At 41.4% G+C, this 26192-nt stretch overlaps 1 protein-coding gene across 1 annotated transcript in view; it reads left to right on the top strand.

Annotated features, from left to right (window-relative positions):
- LOC115076154 (chondroitin sulfate proteoglycan 4-like) overlaps positions 1-26192 on the top strand; it is a 99364-nt gene that overhangs the window by 11619 nt on the left and 61553 nt on the right. The window contains exons 2-3 of the mRNA XM_029577294.1: positions 8258-8421; positions 19762-23322. Coding sequence (XP_029433154.1) covers positions 8258-8421; positions 19762-23322 — 3725 coding nt within the window. The remainder of the gene's footprint in view (positions 1-8257; positions 8422-19761; positions 23323-26192) is intronic.

Consider the following 26192-nt stretch of genomic DNA (forward strand, 5'->3'; position numbering starts at 1 on the left):
TTTTTGAAGGGGTTAATAAACATGTGGATAAAGGTGAACCGGTAGATGTAGTATATTTGGATTTTCAGAAGGCGTTTGACAAAGTCCCTCATGAGAGGCTTTGAAGAAAACTAAAAAGTCATGGGATAGGAGGCGATGTCCTTTCGTGGATTACAAACTGGTTAAAAGACAGGAAACAGAGAGTAGGATTAAATGGTCAATTTTCTCAGTGGAAAAGGGTAAGCAGTGGAGTGCCTCAGGGATCTGTACTTGGACCGGTGTTTTTCAATCTACTAGATAAATGAAGCTTGACCGACATGCCGCAAATGTGCAGTAGAGAGCAACTCTACCGAGCATGCGCGGGCAGCACGTCGGTCAGAGCTTGCCAGTAACAAAAATGGCGCGGCGAGGAGCAGTGGCGGTGGCGAGCAGTAGCGGCGACAGCGGCGCGTGCGAGGGAGGGACCTCCCCCGGAGATCTTCCGTCTGCGCCATCAGAAGGGGTTGTGAATGAGGGGATGGAGGAGGGAGGGAGTGAGGGGAGGGGGGGAGGGGAGAAGGGAGGGGGAGGAGAGTGAGGGGAGGGAGCGGGAGACTAGAGGGTGAGGGAGAATGAGGGAAGGGAGGGGACAATGAGGGGTAAGGAAATGGACTGAAAAAAAATGTTAATGTAGCCCGTTGTTACGGGCTTAACGGCTAGTATATATATAAATGATCTGGAAAGGAATACGACGAGTGAGGTTATCAAATTTGCGGATGATACAAAATTATTCAGAGTAGTTAAATCACAAGCAGACTGTGATACATTACAGGAGGACCTTGCAAGACTGGAAGATTGGGCATCCAAATGGCAGATGAAATTTAATGTGGACAAGTGCAAGGTGTTGCATATAGGGAAAAATAACCCTTGCTGTAGTTACACGATGTTAGGTTCCAAATTAGGAGCTACCACCCAGGAAAAAGATCTAGGCATCATATTGGATAATACTTTAAAATCGTCGGCTCAGTGTGCTGCAGCAGTCAAAAAAGCAAATAGAATGTTAAGTATTATTAGGAAGGGAATGGTTAATAGAACGGAAAATGTCATAATGCCTCTATATCGCTCCATGGTGAGACCCATGGTAATGATGCCAGTAATAACAGTGGCTATTCTCTAAGACAAATTGATTAATAGCAGTTAATGGATTTCTCCAAACCTTTTTTAAATCCAGCTACACTATCTGCACTAACCACATCCACTGGCAACAAATTCCAGAGTTTAATTGTGCATTGAGTGAAAAATAATTTTCTCTGATTAGTTTTAAATGTGTTACTTGCTAACTTCATGGAGTGCTCCCTAGTCCTTCTATTATTTGAAAGAATAAATAACTGATTCACATTTACCCATTCTAGACCACTCATGATTTTAAAGACCTTTCTGACATCCCCCCTGAGCTGTCTCTTCTCCAAGCTGAACAGCTTTTCCTTATAGGAGAGCTGTCCCACCCCCTTTATCATTTGGTCGCCCTTCTCTGTACCTTCTCCATCGCATCTTTTTTGAGATGCGGTGACTAGAATTGTACACGGTACTCAAGGTGCAGTCTCACCATGGAACGATACAGAGGGGTTATGACATTTTCCACTTTATTCACCATTCCCTTCCTAATAATTCCTAACATTCTGTTTGCTTTTTTGACTGCCACAGCACACCAAGTCAACGATTTCAATGTATTATCTACTATGACACCTAAATCTTTTTCCTGGATGGTAACTCCTAATATGAAACCTAACATTGTGTAACTACAGCATGGATTATTTTTCCCTAAATGCATCACCTTCACTTGTTCACATTAAATTTCATCTGCCATTTGGATGCCCAATCTTCCAGTCTTGCAAGGTCTTCCTGCAATTTATCACAATCCGCTTGTGATTTAACTACTCTGAATAATTTTGTATCATCTGCAAATTTGATTACCTCACTTGTCGTATTCCTTTCCAGATATTGAAAAACACCGGTCCAAGTACAGAACCCTGAGGCACTCTGTTTACCCTTTTCCACTGAGAAAATTGACTATTTAATCCTACTCTGTTTCCTGTCTTTTAACTAGATTCTTATCCATGAAAGGACATCACCTCCTATCCCATAACATTTTAGTTTCCTTAGAAGCCTCTCATGAGGTACTTTGTGAAATGTCTTCTGAAAATCCAAATTCACTACATATACTGATTCACTTTTATCCACACTTATTAACCCATTTAAAAAAAATGAAGCAGATTTGTGAGGCAAGACTTGCCTTGGGTAAATCCATGCTGACTGTGTTCCATTAAACCATGTCTTTCTATATGCTCTGTGATTTTGATCTTTAGAATAGTTTCTACTATTTTTCCTGGCACTGAAGTCAGGTTCACTGGTCTATAGTTTCCTGGATTGCTCCTGGAGCCCTTTCTAAATATTAGGGTTACATTGGCCACCCTTCAGTCTTCAGGTACAATGGATGATTTTAATGATAGGTTAAAACTTTAACCAATAGATCTGAAATTTCATTTTTTAGTTCCGTCAGAACCCTGGGGTGCATACCATCCGGACCAGGTGATTTGCTACTGTTTAGTTTGTTAATCTGGCCTACTACATATTCCAGATTCACAGTGATTTGGTTCAGTTCATCTTAATCATCACTCTTGAAAACCATCTCTGGAACCGGTATCTCTCCAACATCCTTTTTAGTAAAGTGAGAAACAAAGAGTTAATTTATGGTAGTCTTTCTGCAGTGGTCTCATCTTCCCTAAGAGCCCATTTAACCCCTTGGTCATTTAACAACAGACTCCCTCACAGTTTTCTTACTTTGGATATATTTTAAAAAGTTTTTATTATGAGTTTTTGCCTCTGTGGCCAACTTCACTTCAAATTCTCTCTTAGCCTGCCTTTATCAGTGTTTTACACTTAACTTGACAATGCTTATGCTTTTTCCTATTTTCTTCAGATGGATCCTTCTTCCAATTTTTGAAGGCTAAAATATCCTCTTTCACCTCACCTTTTAACCATGCCAGTAATGGTTTTGCCTTCCTCCTACCTTTCTTAATGCAAGGAATACATCTGGACTATGCTTCTAAGATTGTACTTTAAACAATGTCCAAGCCTGTTGTACACACTTAACCTTTGGAGCTGCACCTTTCAGTTTTTTCTATTTTTACTCATTTTATCAAAGTTTCCCTTTTGAAAATGTAGTGTTAGAGCTATAGATTTACATATTATCCCCCTTCCAGTCATTATTTCAAATTCGATCATGTTATGATCACTATTGCCAAGTGGCCCCATCACAGTTACCTCTTTCACCAAATCCTGTATTCCGCTAAGAATTAAATTTAAAATAGCTCCCTCTTTCGTTGGTTCCTGAACTAATTGCTCCATGAAGCAGTCGTTTATTCCATCCAGGAATTTTATGTCTCTAGCTTGTCCGGATGTTATATTTACCCAGTCAATATTGGGGTAATTGGAATCTATATTTGAAACATGTGGTATTAGAAACTTTGACAATTTACAACGCTGTATATGACGATGTTTCCATATATTTAAAATATGGGTTTAAGGACCATCATACCACCCACAGTGCTCACAAGTTAGAACTTGTATCTCATGCACTTCATTTGGGTCACTTTTAATCATTGGTCCAGATCAGCTAGAATCCAAAACGTCAATGTTCAATTTTTTGTTTTTTTGTATTTTTTTAACAATATATACTAAAAGGTATCAACTTCCCTTTTTGTGACGCGTGCGTTTCGCAACACGACGCCATTTCCCCTAAGCGGGGAAATGGCATTGGGTCCGAAAAATTGACGGACCCGCAGCATCGCTCAAGTTTTTTGCATGAATTCGCACTGCTTAAACACCTGTCTATATCCCCGTGAATGAATTAAAAGGGGAGTGCTGGATCAGGAGAGTCTAAACTGATGTCTCTGAAGCAGCCTGTGTTGCGAAACGCACGCATCACAAAAAGGGAAGTTGATACCTTTTAATATATATTGTTAAAAAAATACAAAAAACAAAAAATTGAACATTGACGTTTTGGATGCTAGCTGATCTGGACCAATGATTAAAAGTGACCCAAATGAAGTGCATGAGATACAAGTTCTAACTTGTGAGCACTGTGGGTGGTATGATGGTCCTTAAACTCATATTTTAAATATATGGAAACATCGTCATATACAGCATTGTAAATTGTCAAAGTTTCTAATACCACGTGTTTCAAATATAGATTGCTTTAATTGTGGGATTATATAATAAGAGAATTTTGAATTTGGTAATTGGAATCTCCCATTATTACTGCACTGCCAAATTGGTTAGCTTCCCTGATCTCTTTTAGCATCTTGGCCAGGTGGATGATAGTATACTCCTATCACTATACTCTTAACCAACACACATGGGATTTCTTCCCCTATAGATTCTATTGAGCATTTAGTCTCTTGTATGATCTTTATCCTGTTGGACTCTATACCATCCCGGACATAAAGTGCTACACTCCCACCAAGCTGATCCTCTCTATCATTGCGGTATAATTTGCATCCTGATATAGCACTGTCCCACTGGTTATCCTCCTTCTACCAGGTCTCTGAGATGCCATTATGTCTATATCATCATTCACTGCTATATATTCTAACTCTCCCATCTTCTTTCTTAGTCTTCTGGCATTTGCATACAGATATTTCAAAGTGCGTTTTTTGTTTGTATTAACAACCTCCTTTTAAATTGATATGGTTACTTTGGAATTATTTAGCTTAGGTGATTCTTTACTTATGGGCACGTTACTTTTGCATTTATTGGAACCTCTCTGTTGGGATGCCCTAACTCTCCTGTTTCATTAGTATCCTTCAAAGATACATTCCTCCGAACCATGCACTGCCGAGTGACTGTTGGCTTTCCCCCTTGTTCTAGTTTAAAAGCTGCTCTATCTCCTTTTTGAAAGTTAGCGCCACCAGCCTGTTTCCATTTTGGTTAAGGTGGAGCCCGTCCTTTTGGAAAACTCTCTCCCTTCCCTAAAAGGTTGTCCAGTTCCTTACAAAACTGAATCCCTCTTCCCTGCACCATTGTCTCATCCACGCATTGAGATTCCGGGGCTCTGCCTGCCTCTGGGGACCTGCGTGTGGAACAGGGAGCATTTCAGAGAATGGCATCCTGGAAGTTCTGGATTTCAGCTTTCTACCTAAAATCCTAAATTTGGCTTCCAAATCCTCCTCCCACGTTTTCCTATGTCGTTGTTGCCCACATGTACCACAACAGCTGGCTCCTCCCCAGCACTGTCTACAATCCTATCTAGGTGACGCGAGAGATCTGCCACCTTCGCACCAGGCAGGCGAGTTACCAAGCAGTCCTCATGTCCACCAGCCACCCAGTTATCTATATTTCTAATAATTGAATCACCAACGATCATGGCCGACCTAACGCTTCCTTCCTGGGCAGTAGCCCTGGGAGACTTGCCCTCAGTGCAAGAGGACAATACATCACCTGGAGAGCAGGTACAACATGATTTTTGTGTAAAAGTTGTGTGCTGAAAACGAGAATTAGAAGTACAACTTTTATGCGCAGAAATCATGATTTACGCTTCTAAATCATGTTTTGTGCGCAATAACTATGACTTATGTATGCAAAAGAGTGCATGCACAAAATGTTTTCTATGCAGATAACACGTTTTATGCAGGGTAAGCACATCTTCTATGCACGTTTTCAGGTTAGCGCTTGTTTGGAAACTTCCAGTTCATTAGCATAACATCTCTATCAGCATGTGTATATATTAGTTAAGAGGGGCTTGTTTTTCTCCCTTCTTACAATTTGTATTTCTTGGAAGGTACTAGTACCTAAGTGAAGCCTGCTTTCAAATCTTCCTCCCCACACCAGTGAGTATAATATAACCTTTTTCACTAGGGGGCCGATGCAGTATCAAGCACGAAAAAACCATGCATCCCAACTGGGTGCACATTTTTTGAACGTGCGCACATCCTGCTCTCCTGAGCATGCAATGCAATAAGCAAATGAACTGCTGCTCTAAAAAGGACAAGCTATGGATAAATTGTGCGACCATGATATTGGGCGCCCAGGAGATGCTGTGCGCCGGATAGGAAAATAGACACCCAATTGACGAGCGTCCATTTTCCTAACCCGCACACAGCCACGGGTTAGGAAAACAGATACTCGTAAATTGAGCATCCATTTTCCTAACTTGATTGCCATTAGATTTTTTTTTCAAGCTGCTTGCTGTATTTCCTCCTTCTTAGTATCGGGATACTAAGAAAAGCAGTGTTTTTGGCTTTTTTGTGGTGGCTTGCAGCGTGTGAAGACTTAACGCCAGCTCTGGGGCTGGCATTAAGTTTTGCATGTTAAAACGTGCGTGTCAGGTGCACAGTGATTTTTTGCATCAAGTTTAATAGCTAAAAGCCTCATCTACATGGCATTTACATGTGATGGGCACTGTTAGCTATGCGCTGGTTTGGACTCACGTTTTGGATGCGCTAATCCCATTATTGCATCGGGAGTTACTCTAGCATGTCCAATCATGCGGCAAGCTGTGTGCTAGACAGCACACTGTATCACATCGGCCTCTTGGATTGCTTACTAGTAGATTTAAAAGTTCAATAGACAGTTGATATGGCAAGTATTTAGAAGGGAGTAATGATTATATTTCAGAACTGTTGGTGAGTGAACCATGTTATAGGGATATTAAACAAAACAGAATATTGAAGAATTAATTCTAAGCTTCCAATATGAAATCCTTGTGGTACTTTATCTTCGCTGCCCTAACCCTTAATCCTGCCCTGCCTCTCTCTTCCACAGTGACAACAGCACACATCCTTTTCACTGTTGGGAGGGGGGCAGTTTTCAGCCTAGGAAATTTATTTGGTAACTGCTTACTTATCCAGGAAGATTAATTGGAAAATTGTCTGTTTCAAGTGTGTACCAATAAATCATTTGTCATAAATAGTAAATTATTTATTAAAGGAAAAATTCGCAATTAGTGGAAAACATCCCATTTCCACTAGCACCTTGGAAGATTACACAAGTCGTAAATGTGACTCCATTATTTTCTTTTTCGGATAATAGAAGGACTAGGGGGCACTCCATGAAGTTAGCAAGTAGCACATTTAAGACTAATTGGAGAAAATTCTTTTTCACTCCATTGCACAATTAAACTCTGGAATTTGTTGCCAGAGGATGTGGTTAGTGCAGTTAGTGTAGCTGGGTTTAAAACAGGTTTGATTTAAGTTCTTGGAGGAGAAATCCCTTAACTGCTATTAATTAAGTTGACTTGAGGAATAGCCATTGCTATTACTGGCATCAGTAGCCAGGGATCTATTTAGTGTTTGGGTACTTGCCAGGTACTTATAGCCTGGATTGACCACTTTTGGAAACAGGATGCTGGGCTTGATGGACTCTTGGTCTGACCCAGTATGACAGTTTCTTATGTTTTTATGTACTTATAGCCAAGATTTTGGCAAGCATAAGCAGTCTCCATCAGTTGTACATTTTCCTCGGTAGAGGCTTTGATGTAGCCAAAAGGTAATTCGCTTTGAGAGGCAAGATTTGCAATCAGACAGTGTCTATTAGGAAGGAGTTCTCAAGACAATGACTGTGGTTTTTTTGTTAGCAGCTTTGAATGAAATATATGTACTTGCTTAGGCTCACTGTGAAGCAGTTGTTGGTCTTTATAACCCATACTATAAAAACTATGATTTACCAAGTTTGCATTGTAAGTTTTACAAAATATTGATTTGTGGAGGTTTTTTTTTTATATGTATTTATCTATAATTTTGGATTTTACATGTAAACTGTGGAGACAGAAACGTGTTTTCTGTGCAATGGTATATAAAAACGGCATAAATAAATAAATCTCTGTATATATAGATAGATATTGTAGAAGAATGATGCATAACAAGGAAAGAAGGGTTATTTTAACCAATTGGGGTTTTTTTTTCCCTCCAAAGATCTTTTCTATAAACTATAAAAAGGTCTATGATTGACATTTTTTGATACAATCTACCAGATACCAGTCAAAAGGTGACTGTTGTGTGGGACAATACAGCCAGCAGCCAATGGATTTTGAAAATGCTTGTGCCAGCTAATACAGAGAAAATTACAGCATGAGGGAGGCAGGAGGGATGGGATCTGCTGTACGGGGGTGGGAGGGATTGGAAGTTGGATGGAAGAAGAAGAAGAAAGATTTGAGGGGAAGCAATCAGAGAGAGAGGTAACATGGCTTTGTGTCAGGCTCCTAGCAGCTACTTTTCCCAACTTGTTTCCTTTTATATTTTAGCATCTTTTTATGGTGAAAGTTATGTTGAGATAAAAGTTGTGGAATCCTCCCTACAGACAACATTGCAGCTCCGGTTTCTAACCAGCAAGCAAGATGGACTGCTTTTCCTTGCAGCAGGGCAAGAAGACTACTGCTTGCTGGAGCTACATTCAGGAAGATTACAGGTAAATGAGAAAGAGAAGGATGTTCAGTTCTGAAAACTCTCTTCTTTAAACTAGCTGTAATTTATATGGCTATATTAGAGAAGAAAAACAACTACTTTATTATCTCAGTTTTGTTGTTTGGGTGTCTTTGCTTCTAGACCTATTTTTGTACTTTTGAAGAGTGAGGACTAAGGGTCCCGACAGCAGTAAATCTGGGCTGTGTAGCATTTCTTATGTACTTTATACATACAACCACTGGTATGTGAGCTATGTAGTTCACAAATGAAGTGACGTACAGTAGGAATGCACAAACAAAAAGCTGTCAATTTTCAATAACTATTTCAAAATTTCAGAACAAAAATAATCTAATCAGAAAACATCCAATTTTGACAAAAAGGTAAAGACTGCCAGGTCAATCCAGTTGGCCTATTTTCTATACTCCATGCTCCACTTGATATCTTGCGTCCCTATTGCCAGGAATCATCTGTGCCTTTATTTTAGCTTTTTAAAAATCAAGTACCATTTTTCCGCACTGCTTTCAACACTGGACAATCAAACTTTGTTAGCAATAAGTGTTGAGTGTCCCGTCTGCGGTAGGCCCGCAGCAGCTCTGCTCCCGGTCTTGGACCATCCTTGCTTGTGGCTAGGGGCAGACGCCTACGCCCCTGAGCACCTACTGCTTCCTCAGAAGCTCCTGACTCCTCCGTGGACCTCCTTAGCTCCCGGTGGGTCTCCCCAAGTGGGCCCGGATGATGACATCATCGGGCCTTGCTATTTAAGGCAGGGCCCCACCACTAATTCCTTGCCTTGGCAACAGGTCTCCACGTTTATTCATGTGCTAGTTGCCCATTGTTCCTGATTCCTGATCCTGACTTCGTTCCTGGTTCCTGCTCCTGACCCATACCCTGGTCCCTTCCTTGTCTCGTTGGATTGATTTTCTGGCTTTGACCCTTGCTACGGTGGACTGCGTTCTGGACTGATTCCTTGGCTTTGACCCTTGCTCTGCTCTGACTCAGTACCTTGTCTTGCTCAGCCGCCTGCCCTGACACCAGCTTGCCTTGACTACGCTGTGGTTTCTACCTGGATTTGGTCTTTAGGCTTCGGCCTCTATTACCTGATCAAAAGGGCAGATTGATAATGAGAAACATTTTTAAATATAATCCCTAGGTAAAGCTTCTTTAGGTCTTTTACCTTAATCTTTGATAAAGATTATGTTATTGATAACTCCTCTTATTGGAATTTGACAGAAATTGGATTTTGAAGTTATTTTTTTTTTTTTTAGACAAAATAAAAAACATTTCTTGGTCTGATCATAAGAATATTTCCAGATGTTAACTGGGAGACAAGGCCAAAGACAGAAATTGTTGTCATTAAGACTCCAAGTGCATGCCAAGGAAGCTTCTTTCCTCTTATGCTATCCCTGTAAGCATAGAGCAATTTTCTGCAGAATAATTATTGGAACCAGAAATGTTTTCTACTTTTCTGGGAAGTCATCAGCAAAGGTCCAAAGGAAAATGAGTGAATCAGTACTTCTGTTACTATGAGATTTCATATTAATATAGGTACCCTTTTGACTACAGAAGGCCATGTAGCAGTTACCTTAATTTGAGATGTTCAACTCCAGACTAGACTGGCAAGGATTAGTTGGAATATTGGAACTCGGGATTGGGCTCTGACCATCCTAGGAGTACAGTCTGTTCAGGAAGTAAAGAATAGGGAAAAAGGGAGGAGGAGTTGCTCTTTACATAGAGACAAAATAGAACAGGGAAAAGCTGAATTACTATGTGTTGTCCTGCATAAACCTAAGAAGACAATACTGTACCCTGGAAAAAGAAGTAGATTACGATATGATGAGTGACATAATAAGAATAGCTTGCAAAAGAGAGTTGCTGCTTGTAGACAACTTTAATTGACCAAATGTGGATTGCCTCAGACCTGCTTCAGGTAGCATTGAGAAGTCCTGGGGGAACGCTCAGGAAACTAGTTGACAAGCCCACTCGAAGGCTGCACTGGAACTGGGATTGACAAATGAAGATGGTGTCACTGACTTCATAGTAGCAGAAAATTTACAGTATGGAACAACATTAGATTTGGACCTGAGCCAAACAGTACCAGGGTAAGAGTCCTGGCCTTTAGAAGGGCTGATTTCAAGTTAAGAAATTCTATAGAGGAAGGCCTATTTGGAATTCAGAATCTGAAGGGCACAGATAAAGCATGGGTAGAAATTAAAGAGTACAAAGCAAAAGTATCAAATCTGTTTTCTTAGCATCCAGTCAGATGAATCCAGAACAAGTGGGTTATGCACCCCCACCAGCAGATGGAGACTGAGCAAACTGACATCACAGTATATATATACCTCTGCAGTAACAATAGCCTGCCAGTATTCTCCGTCTCCAGCAGATGGTGGACGTGCATCTCCCTACTGGAGATAGCTTCGATTTAATAAAAAAGGAGAAATAAGGAAAATAAATTTGCCACATTCTCCTGCAATGATACCAAAAGGCCCCCTCTCCAGTTGAGAATTTCTGAGGTGATTTCCGTGGTTCCTCAGATGAGTGCCTAGGTCCGGTAGCTGTTTTTTCAATTGGCATAGTCATAGCTGTTAAACAGCTGAAAGACAACAGGTGCAGGAAGCTGGGTTCGGCGGTGATGGCAAATGCCCTCTTCCCCCACAGCTGGAGATCATCTCTGTACTCAGCCAGGTAAGGCTTAGCTCAGGTAAGTTTAAAAAAAAAAAAAAAAGCAGCTAGATGCACTATTTCAGCCACTGATCAGTGCGCTGCTGGTCTAATGGTGCCTGTATCTAAAAAACATAAGCGCCTTTCTCTTTGCACTGCCTGTCAAATTCGGGCATTTCAACCAGGAATGCTCGCTGACTTGAGCCAGCACTGGTTTGGAAGCTCAGGAAGAATTATCTTCTGCTGATTTCACTAAGTCTGGTTCTTCCCAGCCGGATGTAGGTCTGGGTACATACCGTTCAGGTGGGGCACCTGATTTTGGAAATCCCCTAAGTGGTTTTTCAGCAGGGGAAGGCAGCTTAGTGAGTACACCTCAAGTACCTTCTGGTCTGGATTCTTCTACATTTTCTTGGTTACATTTCCTCAGCCCTGTCCAATGCTCCTAGGGTAGAATCGCAGATGCAGTCTTTGCCTGGACCTACTAGTAAACGCTGGAGTACTCCTAGAGTGGCAGCGGGACTACCCACTAGAGATCCAGATGGCATGGATGATGATGCTGATCTTGAGAGTGGCAAAATTCCTCAAGGATTAGAACCGTATAAGACTATGCTATGGTTCTTCCATAGAGATGAACTGCCTGCCCTGATTTCCCAGACCTTGAAAATGCTGGGAGTACCTGGGGCAGATTCCATGTCTGAGCCAAAGAAAAATCCCATTTTGGTCTCTGTATGTAAAGCCTCTTGTTTTTTACCTGTAGTGGAGACCATTCAAGAATTGATTGATCTTGAGTGGGGTGCCCCAGAAGCTAATCTCAAAGGAGGTCAGGTTTTGGAAGGCCTGTACCCTCTGGATCCGGTGGTGAGAGAATGTTTACATTTTCCGAAGGTGGATGCACTTGAATGTACAGTCTTCAAGCAGATGACTATTCCCCTGGAAGGAGGAGCGGCCTTGAAAGATGTACGGTACATGATAGGAGGATTGAAACAATCCTTAAGCAGGCATTTGAAGCAGTGGCAATGACTTTCAAATAGTTTCTTGTTGTTCCTTGGTAGCTCGCTCTTGTTTACTTCTCTCTCAAGAGGTTGATGACTAGGGTGAATTCCAGGACAGTTATTGAGCCAGAGGCCACCTTCTTGGCAGATGCCGGCTGCGATTTCGTCCACACCTCAGCCAGAGGGGTGGCTTCGGTAATAGTGACCAGGCATCAGCTATGACTCTGAAATTGGTCGGCCAATGTGACTTCCATGGCTAACCTCATGAAATTGCCCTTTAAAGGCTCGCCTTTGTTTGGGAGCGAGTTAGAGAAACTGGCCAGTAAGTGGGGTGAATCACTGATTCCTTAATTACCGAAGGATAAGAAGCAGATGCCACGCTTTTTTAGCATGAGAGGCCATGCTAGGGGGATCCAAGTATTTTTATCCCTGTAGAGGAATGACCTTTCAGAAGACTCAACCTTTTGGTAGGTTTCAGTCCTTTCATCCCAGACAGCCCAGAAGGGTCATGGGCTCGGGTAGCGGATCCTCCCAATGAAGGTTTGCTGACCCACCCCCAGAAGTAGATAGGGGCTGCCTCTCTCTCTCCTGTCAGAGGTGGGTCAACATCATATTGGATCAATGGATGTTGAAGATGATACGAGAAGTATATGCACTGAAGTTTTGCAGTATTCCTCGGGACATGTTCATGCTTTCTCCTCTCAGAAGAAGTAGGCAGTGGAGGATACATTGGCAGTCTGAGAGCTGTGATTCTGGTGCCCGCTTCTCAAGAAAATATGGGGCGATATTCAATTTATTTCATTGTGCCAAAGAAAGAGGGATCTTTGCGACCCATTTACGAGTGATGCATTTTTTGCATGGAGACCTTGCGCTCGGTGATAATGGCCGTGCAGTTGGGGGAATTTCTGACCTTTTTGGATCTGTCTGAAGTGTATCTTCACATTCCCATTGGACTAGAGCATCAATGCTTTCTGCGGTTTGCAGTTCTGGGATGCCATTATCAGTTTTGGGTACTGCCTTTTGGTCTGGCCACCGCTCCCAGGACCTTTTCCAAGGTAATGGTGGTAGTTGCAGCAGAATTGAGAGAGGATGGAATCCTAGTACACACGTATTTGGACGACTGGCTAATTCAGGCCAAGTTGCTGGAAGAAAGCTGACTAGTGATCTGCAAGGGGATCTCCCTGTTGCAGGAGCTCAGCTGGGTGGTGAATCTGGCCAAGAGCAGTCTTCAGCCTGCTCAGTCATTGGAATACCTTGGGGTTTGTTTTGACATGAAGCAGGGCAAGGTTTTCTTGCCGGAAGCTCATTTTCAGAAGTTGATGGCACAGATACGTCTATTGATGTACACTCTGCACCCGACCGTATAGTCATACCTCCATGTACTTAGTTTAATGGCGGCAATCCTAGAAGTGGTATCATGGGTGAGAGCGCATATGCATCCTCTTCAGTGCTCCTTGTTGTTTCGGTGGAACCCGCAGTCTCTGGACTACTCGATTCTGTCGATGGAGGTCTTCTCTCGACTGCAATGGTGGCTACAACTGGATCATCTAAGGAAGGGAATTTCCTGAGCACCAATGGCCTGGCTGGTACCTACGACAGATGCAAGCCTCCATGGTTGGGGAGATCACTATCAGGAGTTGAAGCGCAAGGGTGCTGGGATGCAGAAGAGTCTCTCTAGAACATAAGTCGTTTGGAAGCCAGGGCAGTCTGGTTGGCATGTTTGCAGTTCAGCGACAGGCTGCAGGGTTGAGTGGTCCAGATAATGTCAGACAACGCAATGACTGTGGCTTACATAAATTGGCAGGGAGGAACCAAGAGTCAACAAGTGTTGCAAGAGAGATAGATCAATTTATGGAATGGGCCGAACTACATCTCCAGATGATCTCAGACTCACATATACCATGAAAAGACAATGTAAGAGCAGACTTTCTCAGCAGGAAAAGTCTGGACCCAGGAGAATGGGCACTATCAAACAAGGCATTTCAGCTGATTCTGGATTGCCGGTGTCTCCTGTTTCTAGACTTGCTGGCTACTTTTTACAATGTGAAAATTCCGCAATTCTTCAGTTGCAGGAGAAATCCGAAGTCGTTGGACATAGATGCCTTGATGCAGGAGTGGCCGAAAGACAAGTTGCTGTACGTCTTTCCTCCATGGCCCCTGTTGGGCAGATTAGTCCGAAGGATCGAATGTCACAGATGGATGGTGCTCTTGATTGCTCCAAGAGGCCATGGTATGTGGATCTGTGGTGGCTTCTGGCAGAATCGTCCCTTTGGCTTCTGGCGCACAGGGATCTGTTGCAGCAGGGAACTGTTCTTCAAAAGATCCAACTCAATTTTGTCTTATGGCATGGCCCTTGAAAGGGCTCACTTGCTGAAATGTTGTTACTCTGCAGCAGTGATTTTCACCTTGCTAAGAGCTAGAAAGTTCTCCACTTCTTTGGCCTATGTGTGGGTTTGGCGAGTGTTTGAGGCCTGGTGTGAGGATTAAGGTACCCTTCCTTGTTCGATCAAGATCCCACTCATTTTGGAATTCCTTAAAGGTACAAATAGCCGCACTCGCCTGTTTCAGAGGTCAGGTTCATGGTGTATTCTTGTCAGCTCATCCTGATGTGACCTGTTTCCTGAAAGGAGTGAAATATCTTCGTCGTCCTTTGCGGTTTCCAGTGCCCTTGTGGAGTCTTAATTTGGTATTGGATTTCTTAGTGGCCCTATATTTGGCCTGATGCGTAACCTGAACTTGCGGTTACTGACTTTGGAAATGGTGTTTCTGTTGGCAATTTGTTCTGCGTGTACGGTTTCCAAACTTCAGGCCTTGTCTTACCGGGAGCAATTCCTCCAGGTGACTCCAGGGGCGGTCCAGCTGCGTACTGTTTCTTCTTTTTTACTGAAGGTGGTCACTGACTTTCACTTGAATCAGTCCATCTCCCTGCCCTCTCTGGACAAAGAGAAAGATGTAGAGGAGTATTGTCTGTTGTGACCCTTGGATGTCAAGAGATATATTGTCCGGTATCTGGAGGTTACTAAGCCTTTATGGAAGACGGATTGCCTGTTTGTCTTTCACGGTGGTACCAGGTAGGGAGAGCCAGCCCACAGTCTACCATTGCTGGCTGAATTAAGGAGGTAGTCACGGCTGCATATGTTGATGCTGGGAAGCCGTTACGTACTCAGGTCAGGGCTCATTCCACTAGAGCTCAAGCAGTGTCGGGGCGGAAGTGAAATTGTTGTATCCCGTCGACATTTGCCAAGCTGCGACGTGGTCCTCGTTGCGCACTTTTCCATTTATTATCTTTTGGATGTGCAAGCCCGGGAGGATGCAGGCTTTGCATGTGCGGTTTTGACTGGACTGCAGGCAGTCTCCTACCCTATTTGGGAGTAGCTTGGGTACATCCCACTTGTTCTGGATTCATCTGACTGGATGCTAAGAAATGAGAAATTACTACTTACCTGATAATTTCCTTTTCTTTAGGGCAGTCAGATGAATCCAGCTTCCAACCCTTGGCTGCATTATAGTCCTCCTGCATGGCCACATGTTATAGGGATTACTGGTAAGTGATCATCCAGTCCCTAGACTAAGGTTAATACCTCTTGTCTGGGCTCACTGTTGCCTGTTGGCTGAGTATTGAAATGGTTTTCTGTTTAATCAAGTTGTGTTAGTCTGTCCACAGTTGCTTTTGAAGATAATACTGGCAGGCTGATGTCACTCCAGGGGTATATATACTGTGACATCAGTTTGCTCTGTCTCCATCTGTTGCAACGGTCTTCAACGCCTTTGCCCCGCCTACCTCTCACTACTTGCGGCTCCTCCCGCTCACCTTGGATTACTGGCTGCCGCAGCGTCTGTTTGCCGTCCTCTCCAGTGTCCCCGGACCGGCTTTGGTGCTGCCTCCCGCCATGTTTCTCCAAGGTACCTTAGGGCGCGCATGCACACCGCCCTCATCTTTATTTCCACATTGGCGCGAACCTCAGGAGTGTCCCCCTGATATGACATCATGCTGCCCGGATATTTAAGCCTACAGTATTTGCTAGCTCATCGAGTTAGCAACAGTAACACTGCGGATGGGATTCGCTCTCCATACAGAAGCTGCTCTGCCACTCCAGCGCTATCTGGAACTCTTACACCCTTTGGGGTTGCTAACGGGGGTACCTGCTCCTCGGGGGCCTCTTCTGCTTCTTTCAGGTGCTATCAGGGAGCCGGTACTCGCTCCTTGAGGGCCCATGTTCCTTGAGTCGCTGCCTGCATCTTCAAACCTTTCTACTTGCAGGACTTCACTAACAGTTTCCATCTGTGAGTACAACTGCCATCTATTCCACAGTACTGCTTCACTGGAACCAGGTACTCGCTCCTCGAGGGCCTGCCCTCTGTTCCGGTGCCAGACCTCTCGTCTAGTGGAATCTGTTACTGCTACGTGAGTACAATTCAACTGAGTCTCTCTGCTCTAAGGGATCAGGTACTCGCTCCTTGAGGGCCTGCTCTCCCTGTCTCGGAGCTTCTCCTAATTCTACCTGGGACTCTGAATGCTGCTTATTGTGTACTCATAACGCTCAGTCTCGTTCCACTACAGCACTGCCTAGCAGAGGATTCGCTGTTCCAGCGTTCTGTGGAAGACCTGCCCAGCTGGGCTTAACATCCACTACTCACTACTGCCACCTCTGGTGGCTTCCAAAACTGTTTAATAAAAGATTCAAATCTGTGTTTGTGTGTCCAGTGTAGCCTGACACTGTGGTCCCTCACGGGACTGCCCCCCGGGGGCATGGTCAGCTGCCACAGTGTCCAAGGATCCACCCAAACATCAATAACCATAACACCATCTGCTGGTGGGGGGTGTATAACCCACTTGTTCTGGATTCATCTGACTATTCTAAAGAAAAGGAAATTATCAGGTAAGTTGTAATTTCTCAATAAGGCAAGTCAACAAGGGGAGAGGAAATCGAGAACAATATGGCTTGCCAAGGAGGTAGCAGAAATTTTAAGAATAAAAAAACTAACATTCAGAAAATACAAAAGAAAATAGGATGGCTAGTACAGCCAAAATTATCAGACAAAAAATGGAAGCAAGGAAGATAGATGAGCAAAAGCCCAGAGAAAAATATTTCCCAATTAACAACAGAAGGAAATAAAATCATTATATATATATATAAGGGAGACATAAAACCAAGGTGCAAGTTTAAGATAAAAGTTGGTGGAATTAGCAAGAATGGGGGCCAGCAGAAGGCAGAATTCTTAAATACATTTTTGTGCTCAATCTATAGCAAAGAATGGGAATGTGTTCTGCCTAAGTCAGAATACAGATATATAATTGATTATGAAATGATTGCAAATCCGTTTACAGAAGAAGAATCCCTCCCCAAAACAATACAATTCTGGGATTCATGCCTTATCTCAATCAATACCCTTCTTTCAAACCTACATCTCGCCTTAAATGTAACAAAAACGGAGCTCCCTACGATCTCCAATCCCTCTGCACGCACGCTCCCAGCCTTAAGTAACTCCTCTCCTCTCCCCGATGCAGTCACCTACAATGTGAGAGATCTTGGTGTCTATCTTGATCAACAACTAAACTTCAAATCTCATATCCACAATACCATAAAAACATTTTTTTCAAATTGCACATCCTAAAGAAACTTAAACCCCTTCTATATACCCAAGACCCCTCTGCACAGTCCTACAGGCAACTATCTTATCTAAACTGGACTATGTCAACTCCTTATTTCTGGGCCTCCCTCTCGCCACAATTAAACCTCTCCAACTATTACAGAATGCCATGGCCAGAATTCTCACAAACACCCGTAAATCTGATCACATTAGCCCTATCCTAAAAGGCCTCCACTGGTTACCCATTGCCTCCTGCATAAAATACAAAACACTCACCATTCTCCACAGTCTATTGTACAATCAAAATCATACCTGGCTCGAGAATGCACCACATTTCCGATCATCCACCCGCCCTTCCAGATCCATCCTTGCTGGAACTCTATACACCCCCACCCTAAAAACTTCACACCACACTTCCATCAGAGAAAGGGCTTTCTCCATTGCTGGCCCTTCTCTATGGAACACCCTGCCCACTGCTCTCCGCCTCGAACCTAGTCTGTCTAAATTTAAAAAAGGGCTCAAAACATGGCTCTTTAAATTGGCATATCCAGATGTTGACCAAACTTAGTTGAGAACTCTAATCTCTTAGCCCACTCACCTTCTCCTCCTCCCTTCAGCTACTGCTCCTTTTTCCACGTCTCGCCCCTAGCAAAGACTCTCTATGAAGGATTATAATTCCTCTCCTCCCCCTTTTCCTCCCCCTTGCCCCCCCCCCCTTACCTCTCCCAGTCCCTGCCATCAATGGTCTGGCATTCCCAGCTAATTTGAATCTATATTGTCTCTAGTTAATTTATATGCTTTAAAGGTTCCTATCAGTTTCTCCCTTTCCCTATCCTTCCTACTGCTGTCCTCTCTCCTCATTCATTCGCTGCTCTCCCCCCCCCCCCCCCCCCCCCGCTGTTTATTGTATTTTCGCTCTTTTGTTATAATCAGTTACAGTGTAAACCGGCATGATGTTCTGACGAATGTCGGTATATAAAATCAACAAATAAAATAAATAAATAAATGAATAGGTTGGGCAATGGGTCCTGATGGAGTACTATGACTACTATAGACTAGAAACCCAGAACACCTTAATGGACTGGGACCAGCTACTTGGCCTGGTCTATCCCATTCAGGCCACAGGGCATTTTCCCTGAGGATGGGAATAAAAGCCAAACTCAGGAAGGAACAAATGAGTCCAGAAAGGGAGAAGGAATCTCCAGGAACTATGCCAGAAACCTTTATATTTGAATATTTGACTTTTGATGTATCACTGCTGAGGTAGGCAAGCTTTTTGCTGTCTTTCAGTTTGTGAACAATAAAAGTGATTTTCTTTTGTAAGCCGGAGCCCAGCTGGTTTTCTTTCCAGCATGCCTCCCTAAAGCCAAGGATTGTGCCACACTAGAATATTGAAAGAGCTCAAGGAAGTGCTGACTGCATCTCTCGCAGCCTTTTTAAATTTGTCCTTGGAAAATGGGTTAGATTCTGAAGGATGGGAGGAGATCAGAGGTCGCATTCCACAAAAATGTGAACAGGGAGGCAGCAGGTAACTATGGATCTGTCAGTCTAATTTCAGTAGTGGGCAAAGTTATGGAAACATTACTAAAGAAAGGATGTGCAGTAAGTTGAAACAAGGATGCAAAAAGAGTGAGATCTTGTAAAATTCTTTTGGTGAGGTGACAAAATAATGGATGAGGATTTCAGTTCACATACAAGATGGTTTTAATGCAGCTTAATAAATTGGCCCCCAAGATTGAAGCTAGTGGAAAAAGTCTTCTTTACATTATAAAATGTTTATTGTATTAGATCTCACAGTAGGGAAGGTAGTTATAGACCTGTTGCAGTCTGGAGAGGCGGATGTTATCTTGAAGTGTGGTTATTGTGTTAAGCTCTTCCCTCCCCAATTTTTCTGTTTAAAAAATAACCGGAAGGAGTCTTTATATTTTTAAAAATATTCTGGTATTTGACTGTGGGTTGTTTACAAGCTCATTGGCAGAGACTCTAACTATTCTTAAATACTGTAATTAGAAGATTTGTTTCTTATTTTTTATTGTAGTGTTGTTAAAAGAAACCCAGTAAATATAGAGATTGACTAATCAAAATGTCATTTCTCTTAGGTGAAAGTGAATTTTGGAGGTGGAGAACAAGTGCTACGCTCTCAAGAAAGATCTCATCTAAATGATTTGGCTTGGCATATGGTTCAACTGCACCATGAAGATGAGAATGTAACTCTGACTGTAGACAAGAACTTTAAAGCAAGTGGAAAAATTCCAGGCGGGCTACAGGAATTACATTTCCAACACGGACTCTATGTTGGTGGGAGCAGTGGCCTTGATGTTCCTTACCTTCAAGGACCTTCGGCCTCTTTCAGAGGATGCATAGAGGATGTTGTATTTAATCAGCACGAGGTCCTGGTTCCCCTGCGATCACATCTCGGATCTAAACTTGTTCATGAAGTGTCTCTGGGGTGCAGTGGTGAATTCTTTGCTAGTGAGGATGACCCCATCAGTTTCTTCAGCTCCAGATCTTACATTGCTTTTCCTCTGTGGAGTGCTCAGGATGAAGGGGTATGGGAGTTTTCAGTACAGACCACAGCTGTACGAGGCTTGCTGCTTTACAATTCAGGAAGGGCCGGAGATATCCTTGCCATGGAAATAGAAGATGGACTCATTAAAGCTTATATTGGAAAAGGCAGAAGTAAAACACAGCTTTCTTCCCTCAGTTTAGTCAATGACAACAGATGGCATTCTGTCAGACTTAAGTTCATGCCAAGACATTTGCAACTTACTGTGGACGATGAAACTGTGCAAATCTCACTGTCTTCACATAGCAAGGTACTACATCTTAAAGGGCCTTTCTTTGTAGGTGGTATAGATGATAGTACACGAGTGGAACTAATCAAATTAGGTCTGTCCTCCGTATCTGGAAAGAATATCAGAGGTGGTTCTTTTAAGGGTTGCATAAAGGACATGAAAGCTAACTCTGTGAAGAAAGGATTAAAGGATGTGTTGGTTACAAAAGATATTTCACCTGGTTGCAAAACACAGAAACCATTAAGTACAAATAAAGCAGTAACAACTGAAAAGATTCTTGTTGTAAAAGTAGCCCCTACTTCTGCTGTTTCTCAGTCAGTCATATCCCAATGGATGAATACCAGTGGCCATTTCCTAATCCTGACCAATTTGGTGCTTCCTGAAGGTGGGCGTGCTTCTCTAGAATCTAAACATATTAAATTAAATCTAGAATACAAGAAGATAGGGATTCGTCAGTCTCAGGTTGTCTTTAAAATACTTGAACAACCAAGACATGGCTACTTGAGATTAGAAGTTGAAGAGGGAATGGAGAAAAACACATTCACTATGCTAGATCTGTGGCATGGAAGAGTTCTGTACATACATGATGGTTCTGAGAACATGTGTGATCATTTCACCTTTTCAATTAGTACCAGCAGTATGAAACAGATGCCGCCTCATCTGCAAGGAATTGAGCAACATACATTTAATATTACTGTTACACCAATAAATGATGCTCCTGAACTTGAACTTCCTGAAGGAAACCTTTTTGTTTTATTAGAGAACACCAAGAAACGTCTCACCACTGATCTGGTAGCAGTTACTGATATAGATACAGACTCTACAGGACTTAGTTTTTCTGTTCTTGGTAACCCTAATGGAGATGCTGGATTTTTGGAAAATTCTAAGGAGCCTGGAAAAGCTATTACTACTTTTTCCAATTCTGAATTAAAACAGGGAAACATTTTTTATGTCCACAATAGTGTCAGGAACTCTAGAATTGTTTTGAGAGCAAGTGATGGTGAAAAGGTCAGTAACACAGTAGTATTACGTGTCATGGCCGTCCCACTGGATTATAAAGTCATCAATACGGGTTTGGAAGTATTGCAAGGTCATGAAGAACTGATCACTTCTAGTAACTTGTCAGTACAAACTAATGCTGTGAAACAAGAGGTGGAAATTCAATATGATATTACTGATCCACCCAAATTTGGTGTAATTCAAAGGCGGCATTCTGGTAGTGAGTGGAAGCAAGTAAATTCTTTTTCTCAACGTTCCCTTGAGCGTGATCGTGTAAGGTACATGGGTACATTCAAAGAAATTCAGGGAGAAAATGTTACTGATTTCTTTAAATTCAAAGCCAGCTTTGGAAGTCAAAACAGTGAAGAGCTTGAATTTCAAATTTCAGTCAGATGGCTGAAATATAAAATAGTGAAAAATGTTCCTCTGGTTGTAGAAAAACTGAAAAAGAAACCTCTGAATGCAGATCATCTTTTGGCTGTAATGGAAGGTATTAAGCTACCTACAAAGGAACTTCTGTTCCGGTTGATTTCCCTACCCAAGAGAGGAAAAATTCTTGTTAACAATAACATACTGAATAAAAATTCAACATTTAGCCAGAAAGATGTTACTGATCAAAAAGTAGAATATGAATTATTTGATAAGCCCCACGAGAACTTTCAAGATTCATTCAACTTTTCACTTACCACAAAATACATTGAATCAAAGATCTACCAGTTCAAAATAAATGTTAAAGCAGATCTCAACAGCCTTATTTTGACAAACAATGGCTTATCCATAATTGAAGGAGAAGGAAAACTAATAACTAGAACAGAACTATTTGTGCAAACTCTGAACAATAGAACATTTCATTATAAAGTTATAGAGAGCCCTCGCCATGGGAAATTGAAACTCATTAATTTCTCAGATTCACTGGTTAGCAATGATAACATCATTGTTTTTTCTGACCAAGATCTAGTTGGGGAACGCCTCATGTATATCCATGATGACTCAGAGACTGTGCATGATGAATTCCTTGTTTTAGCTTATACTAAGAAATCAGAAAAATGGGTAAACAGTGATACTGAATCTGAACTTCTATCAGCAGAGATAAGAATTAACATTTCCATAGAACTAAAGAATGATGAAAAACCAATAAGGGTAGTAGATAAGATATTTCATGTAGTTAAAAATGGTCATAGACTGTTGACATTGGCAGACCTTTGTTACCATGATCCCGACTCTGACTTTGATGATGGCCAGTTGTTATACACTAGACGCGGTATACCAAATGGGGATTTGGTCCTGGTAAATGATACCACAAACAAACTCTACCAGTTCAGACAACAGGATCTAGAGCAAAAACGTGTCTTATTTTTACACCATGGAGCAGATTATGGACGCTTTGTGTTGTTTGTAACAGATGGCAAACATTATACATCTTCACTTCTGGAAGTCAGTGCTGCAGATCCTTATGTCAAAATAGTAAACAATACTGGATTGCTAGTACAGAAAGGAAAAGGAAAAATTCTAACACCAGCCAATTTTAGTGTTACCACAAACCAAGACATTGCAAATGATAAAGATATTAAATATAATGTGTTTTTGCCTCCGAAATATGGAATTATATATGTAAATAATCAGACTATGGATTCGTTCACTCATAATGATGTGGTAAATGGACATGTAGTTTATAAACATGATGATAGTAATAATCTTTCCGATAAATTCAACTTCACAGTCATGGTGAACAATATTCAGACAGATACTGGAATTAATGTTCGTATGTACTTGGAAAGTCATCAGCATCCACCAAGAGTTTTACATAATAGCAACCTTCTAGTGGAAGAAGGAAAGCCTGTTAAAATTAGTAAAGGAAAGCTACAGGTGAGTTAAATCTTGTTCCTTGTTCTGATGAGATGCATGCAATCTGTAGAACAAATTTTACCACCTCTATTCTTGAGAGACTGAACAGTTTCAGGTTATACTTTTATCCAATCATATGAAAATTCTGTGCTTTATCCAATATTTAGAATGCTTGGTATGCATTATAATGGGGATTCTAGAATTCCTCCAGAACTTACCAAAAGCAAAATGCACTGGCCATGTACTTCCTCCTTTGTTTCGGAAACCATTTGTGAGTGTGGTGGGGGGGGGGGAGGAGGGTGTATGGTGGGAGTACATAATACATAAAGTGAGTGCATCTTCTCTCTCCTAAAATGCAGCCCTCTCCTCCTCCCCACTCCACATCCCTTCCCTCCCCACTTATTTATTTAATTATTTAATTATTTAAACGTTTTTATATACCGCACTAGGGGTAGTGAACTATCCATCTTAGCGGTTTACATCATAAAACATACATAATATCGGACATACTATAAAATTACAAACTTTACATTCACTTTACAACTGGTTATCAATCATTGCTAAAGGATATTTATTTATTTATTTAACGTAAACCAAGAACAGTACTCTCTCTGTCCTCCAGTCTCCCCTGCAGCCCTCTCATATTTTCTTTTTTCTTCTTCCTTACTCTCTCCCCTTCTACCTCACCCCTCACTTTCTCTTTCCCCCCTCTCTCTGCTAGCTGAGAAAATGCACTCAACCCGGTGTATGGGCATTTTCGAAACCCTGAATTTTAGTACAAGATAGCATGGTTTATTTTATTTATTTGATTTCCCACTTTCCTACCATAGGCCTTAAAGTGGTGAACAATAAAAATAAATTGCATTCATAAAAACATATAAACCCAAACTAAATTGGGAAGATCTACACACATTATACATCCATCCAACTAGACCCCCACTGCCATTCCATATCCCCATTCTGTACCCCATCAATCCCCCCATTCCTAAAAATAAAACATAATTTTCTATTGATCAAGCCATATTTTGTTTCCTCTAACTGATATGTATTCTGGCAAAGTGATATTAAGTGAATGCCTGCTAAAAGAACCAGTACTTTAATTTTTTTGTTTTTTCTTTTCTTTTTATTAATTTCCAGATATATTTAATCAAAAGATTCTTGAGAATAGAAAAGCACAGCAATATACATAGGAAAAATATCAACAAGACAGAAAAAAAAGAAATATCATTGTTAATTAGACTACAATATAGGGAGAGATACAAAGGAAACCATTATTATAGAATAAAAATTCACCAAAGCAAGTACTATATGGCCCACGCACATATACTTATGGAACAGTATTACCTGAAATGATCTTGTTCTGGAGAAATCCTTCCAATTGGATCAGATCAAAAAATACATAGCTGACTTCTGCTGACTGAACCAAATATTTACAGAGAAACTTTAACAAGAAACTTGCATTCAAAGTTAGAATCCTCTGTTTTTTATTTTTTTTAAAGGAATAGTTTCTTCCTCTGTTGTGTTTAACCATATCTGGAAACAATGAAATCTTTTGGCCTAAAAAAGATGTATCTCTGAGATGAAAAAATAGCTTCAGACTCCATTATTTATCTGATTCCTGAGCAAATGTAACCAACAATGTTGCTCTTTCAGTAATTTCAGAATTAGACTGCTCAAGGAACATTGTAAGATCCAGAATATCAAAAGAAGAAACAGCTGTACCCACATCAGGAGAGGAAACAACTTTACAATCAGGCGAATAATTAACGTTAGAAAAAGAGGGAATCATCTCATTAGAAGTCTTCAAAAAGTCTAGGTAAAACATCTTTAGCATTTCCATTGGAGGGATTAAAGGACATTTAAGTAAACTTAGAATCCTTAAATTAACTTTCTTAAATGATTTCTCGTATTATCTAATCTTTGATAAAGCAGCACATTTATCACTGGGAGGTGCTATGAATGCTTCGGGTTGTCACTTCCTGCGATACCATGATAATACAAACTGGAGTCATTAAATGGATGAATAAGTTTGCAGTGTTATAACAATCACAACTTGTTCCGGTCCATGAGCCACGTGGTCACCTGTGACACCAGCCGTGTCAAAACCATCTGCCTTTGCCAAGCAGGACTAAAAAACTGCTTCATGGAGCAATTGGTTCAGGAACCAATGAGAAAAGGAGCTATTTTAGATTTAATTCTTAGTGGAACGCAGGATTTAGTGAGAGAGGTAATGATGGTGGGACCACTTGGCAATAGTGATCATAACAAGATCAAATTTGAACTAATGACTGGAAGTGGGATAATATGTAAATATACAGCTCTAAAACTAAATTTTCAAAAGGGAACTTGGATAAAATGAGGAAAATAGTTAGGAAAAAACTGAAAGGTACAGCTGCAAAGGTTAAAAGTATACAGCAGGCATGGACATTGTTTAAAAATACAATCTTAGAAGCGCAGTTCAGATGTATTCCATGCATTAAGAAAGGTGGAAGGAGACAAAATGATTAATGGCATGGTTAAAGGGTGAGGTGAAAGAGCCTATTTTAGCCAAAAAAAATCATTCAAAAATTGGAAGAAGGATCCATCTGAAGAAAATAGGAAAAAGCATAAGTATTGTCATTAAGTATAAAACACTGATAAGTCGGGCTAAGAGAAAATTTTAAATGAAGTTGGCCGTAGAAGCAAAAACTGATGATAAAAACTTTTTAAAATATATCCAAAGCAAGAAACTTGTGAGGAAGTCCATTAGATGGACTTCCTCACAAGTTTGGACCATTAGATGACCAAAGAGTAAAAGAGGCTCTTAGGGAAGATAAGGTCATTGCAGAAAGAATAAATTAATTCTTTGCTTCTGTGTTTACTAATGAGGATGTTGTGGAATTAAGAACATA

Source organism: Rhinatrema bivittatum, chromosome 1 (genome assembly GCF_901001135.1).
Source record: "Rhinatrema bivittatum chromosome 1, aRhiBiv1.1, whole genome shotgun sequence".
Taxonomy (NCBI): domain Eukaryota; kingdom Metazoa; phylum Chordata; class Amphibia; order Gymnophiona; family Rhinatrematidae; genus Rhinatrema; species Rhinatrema bivittatum.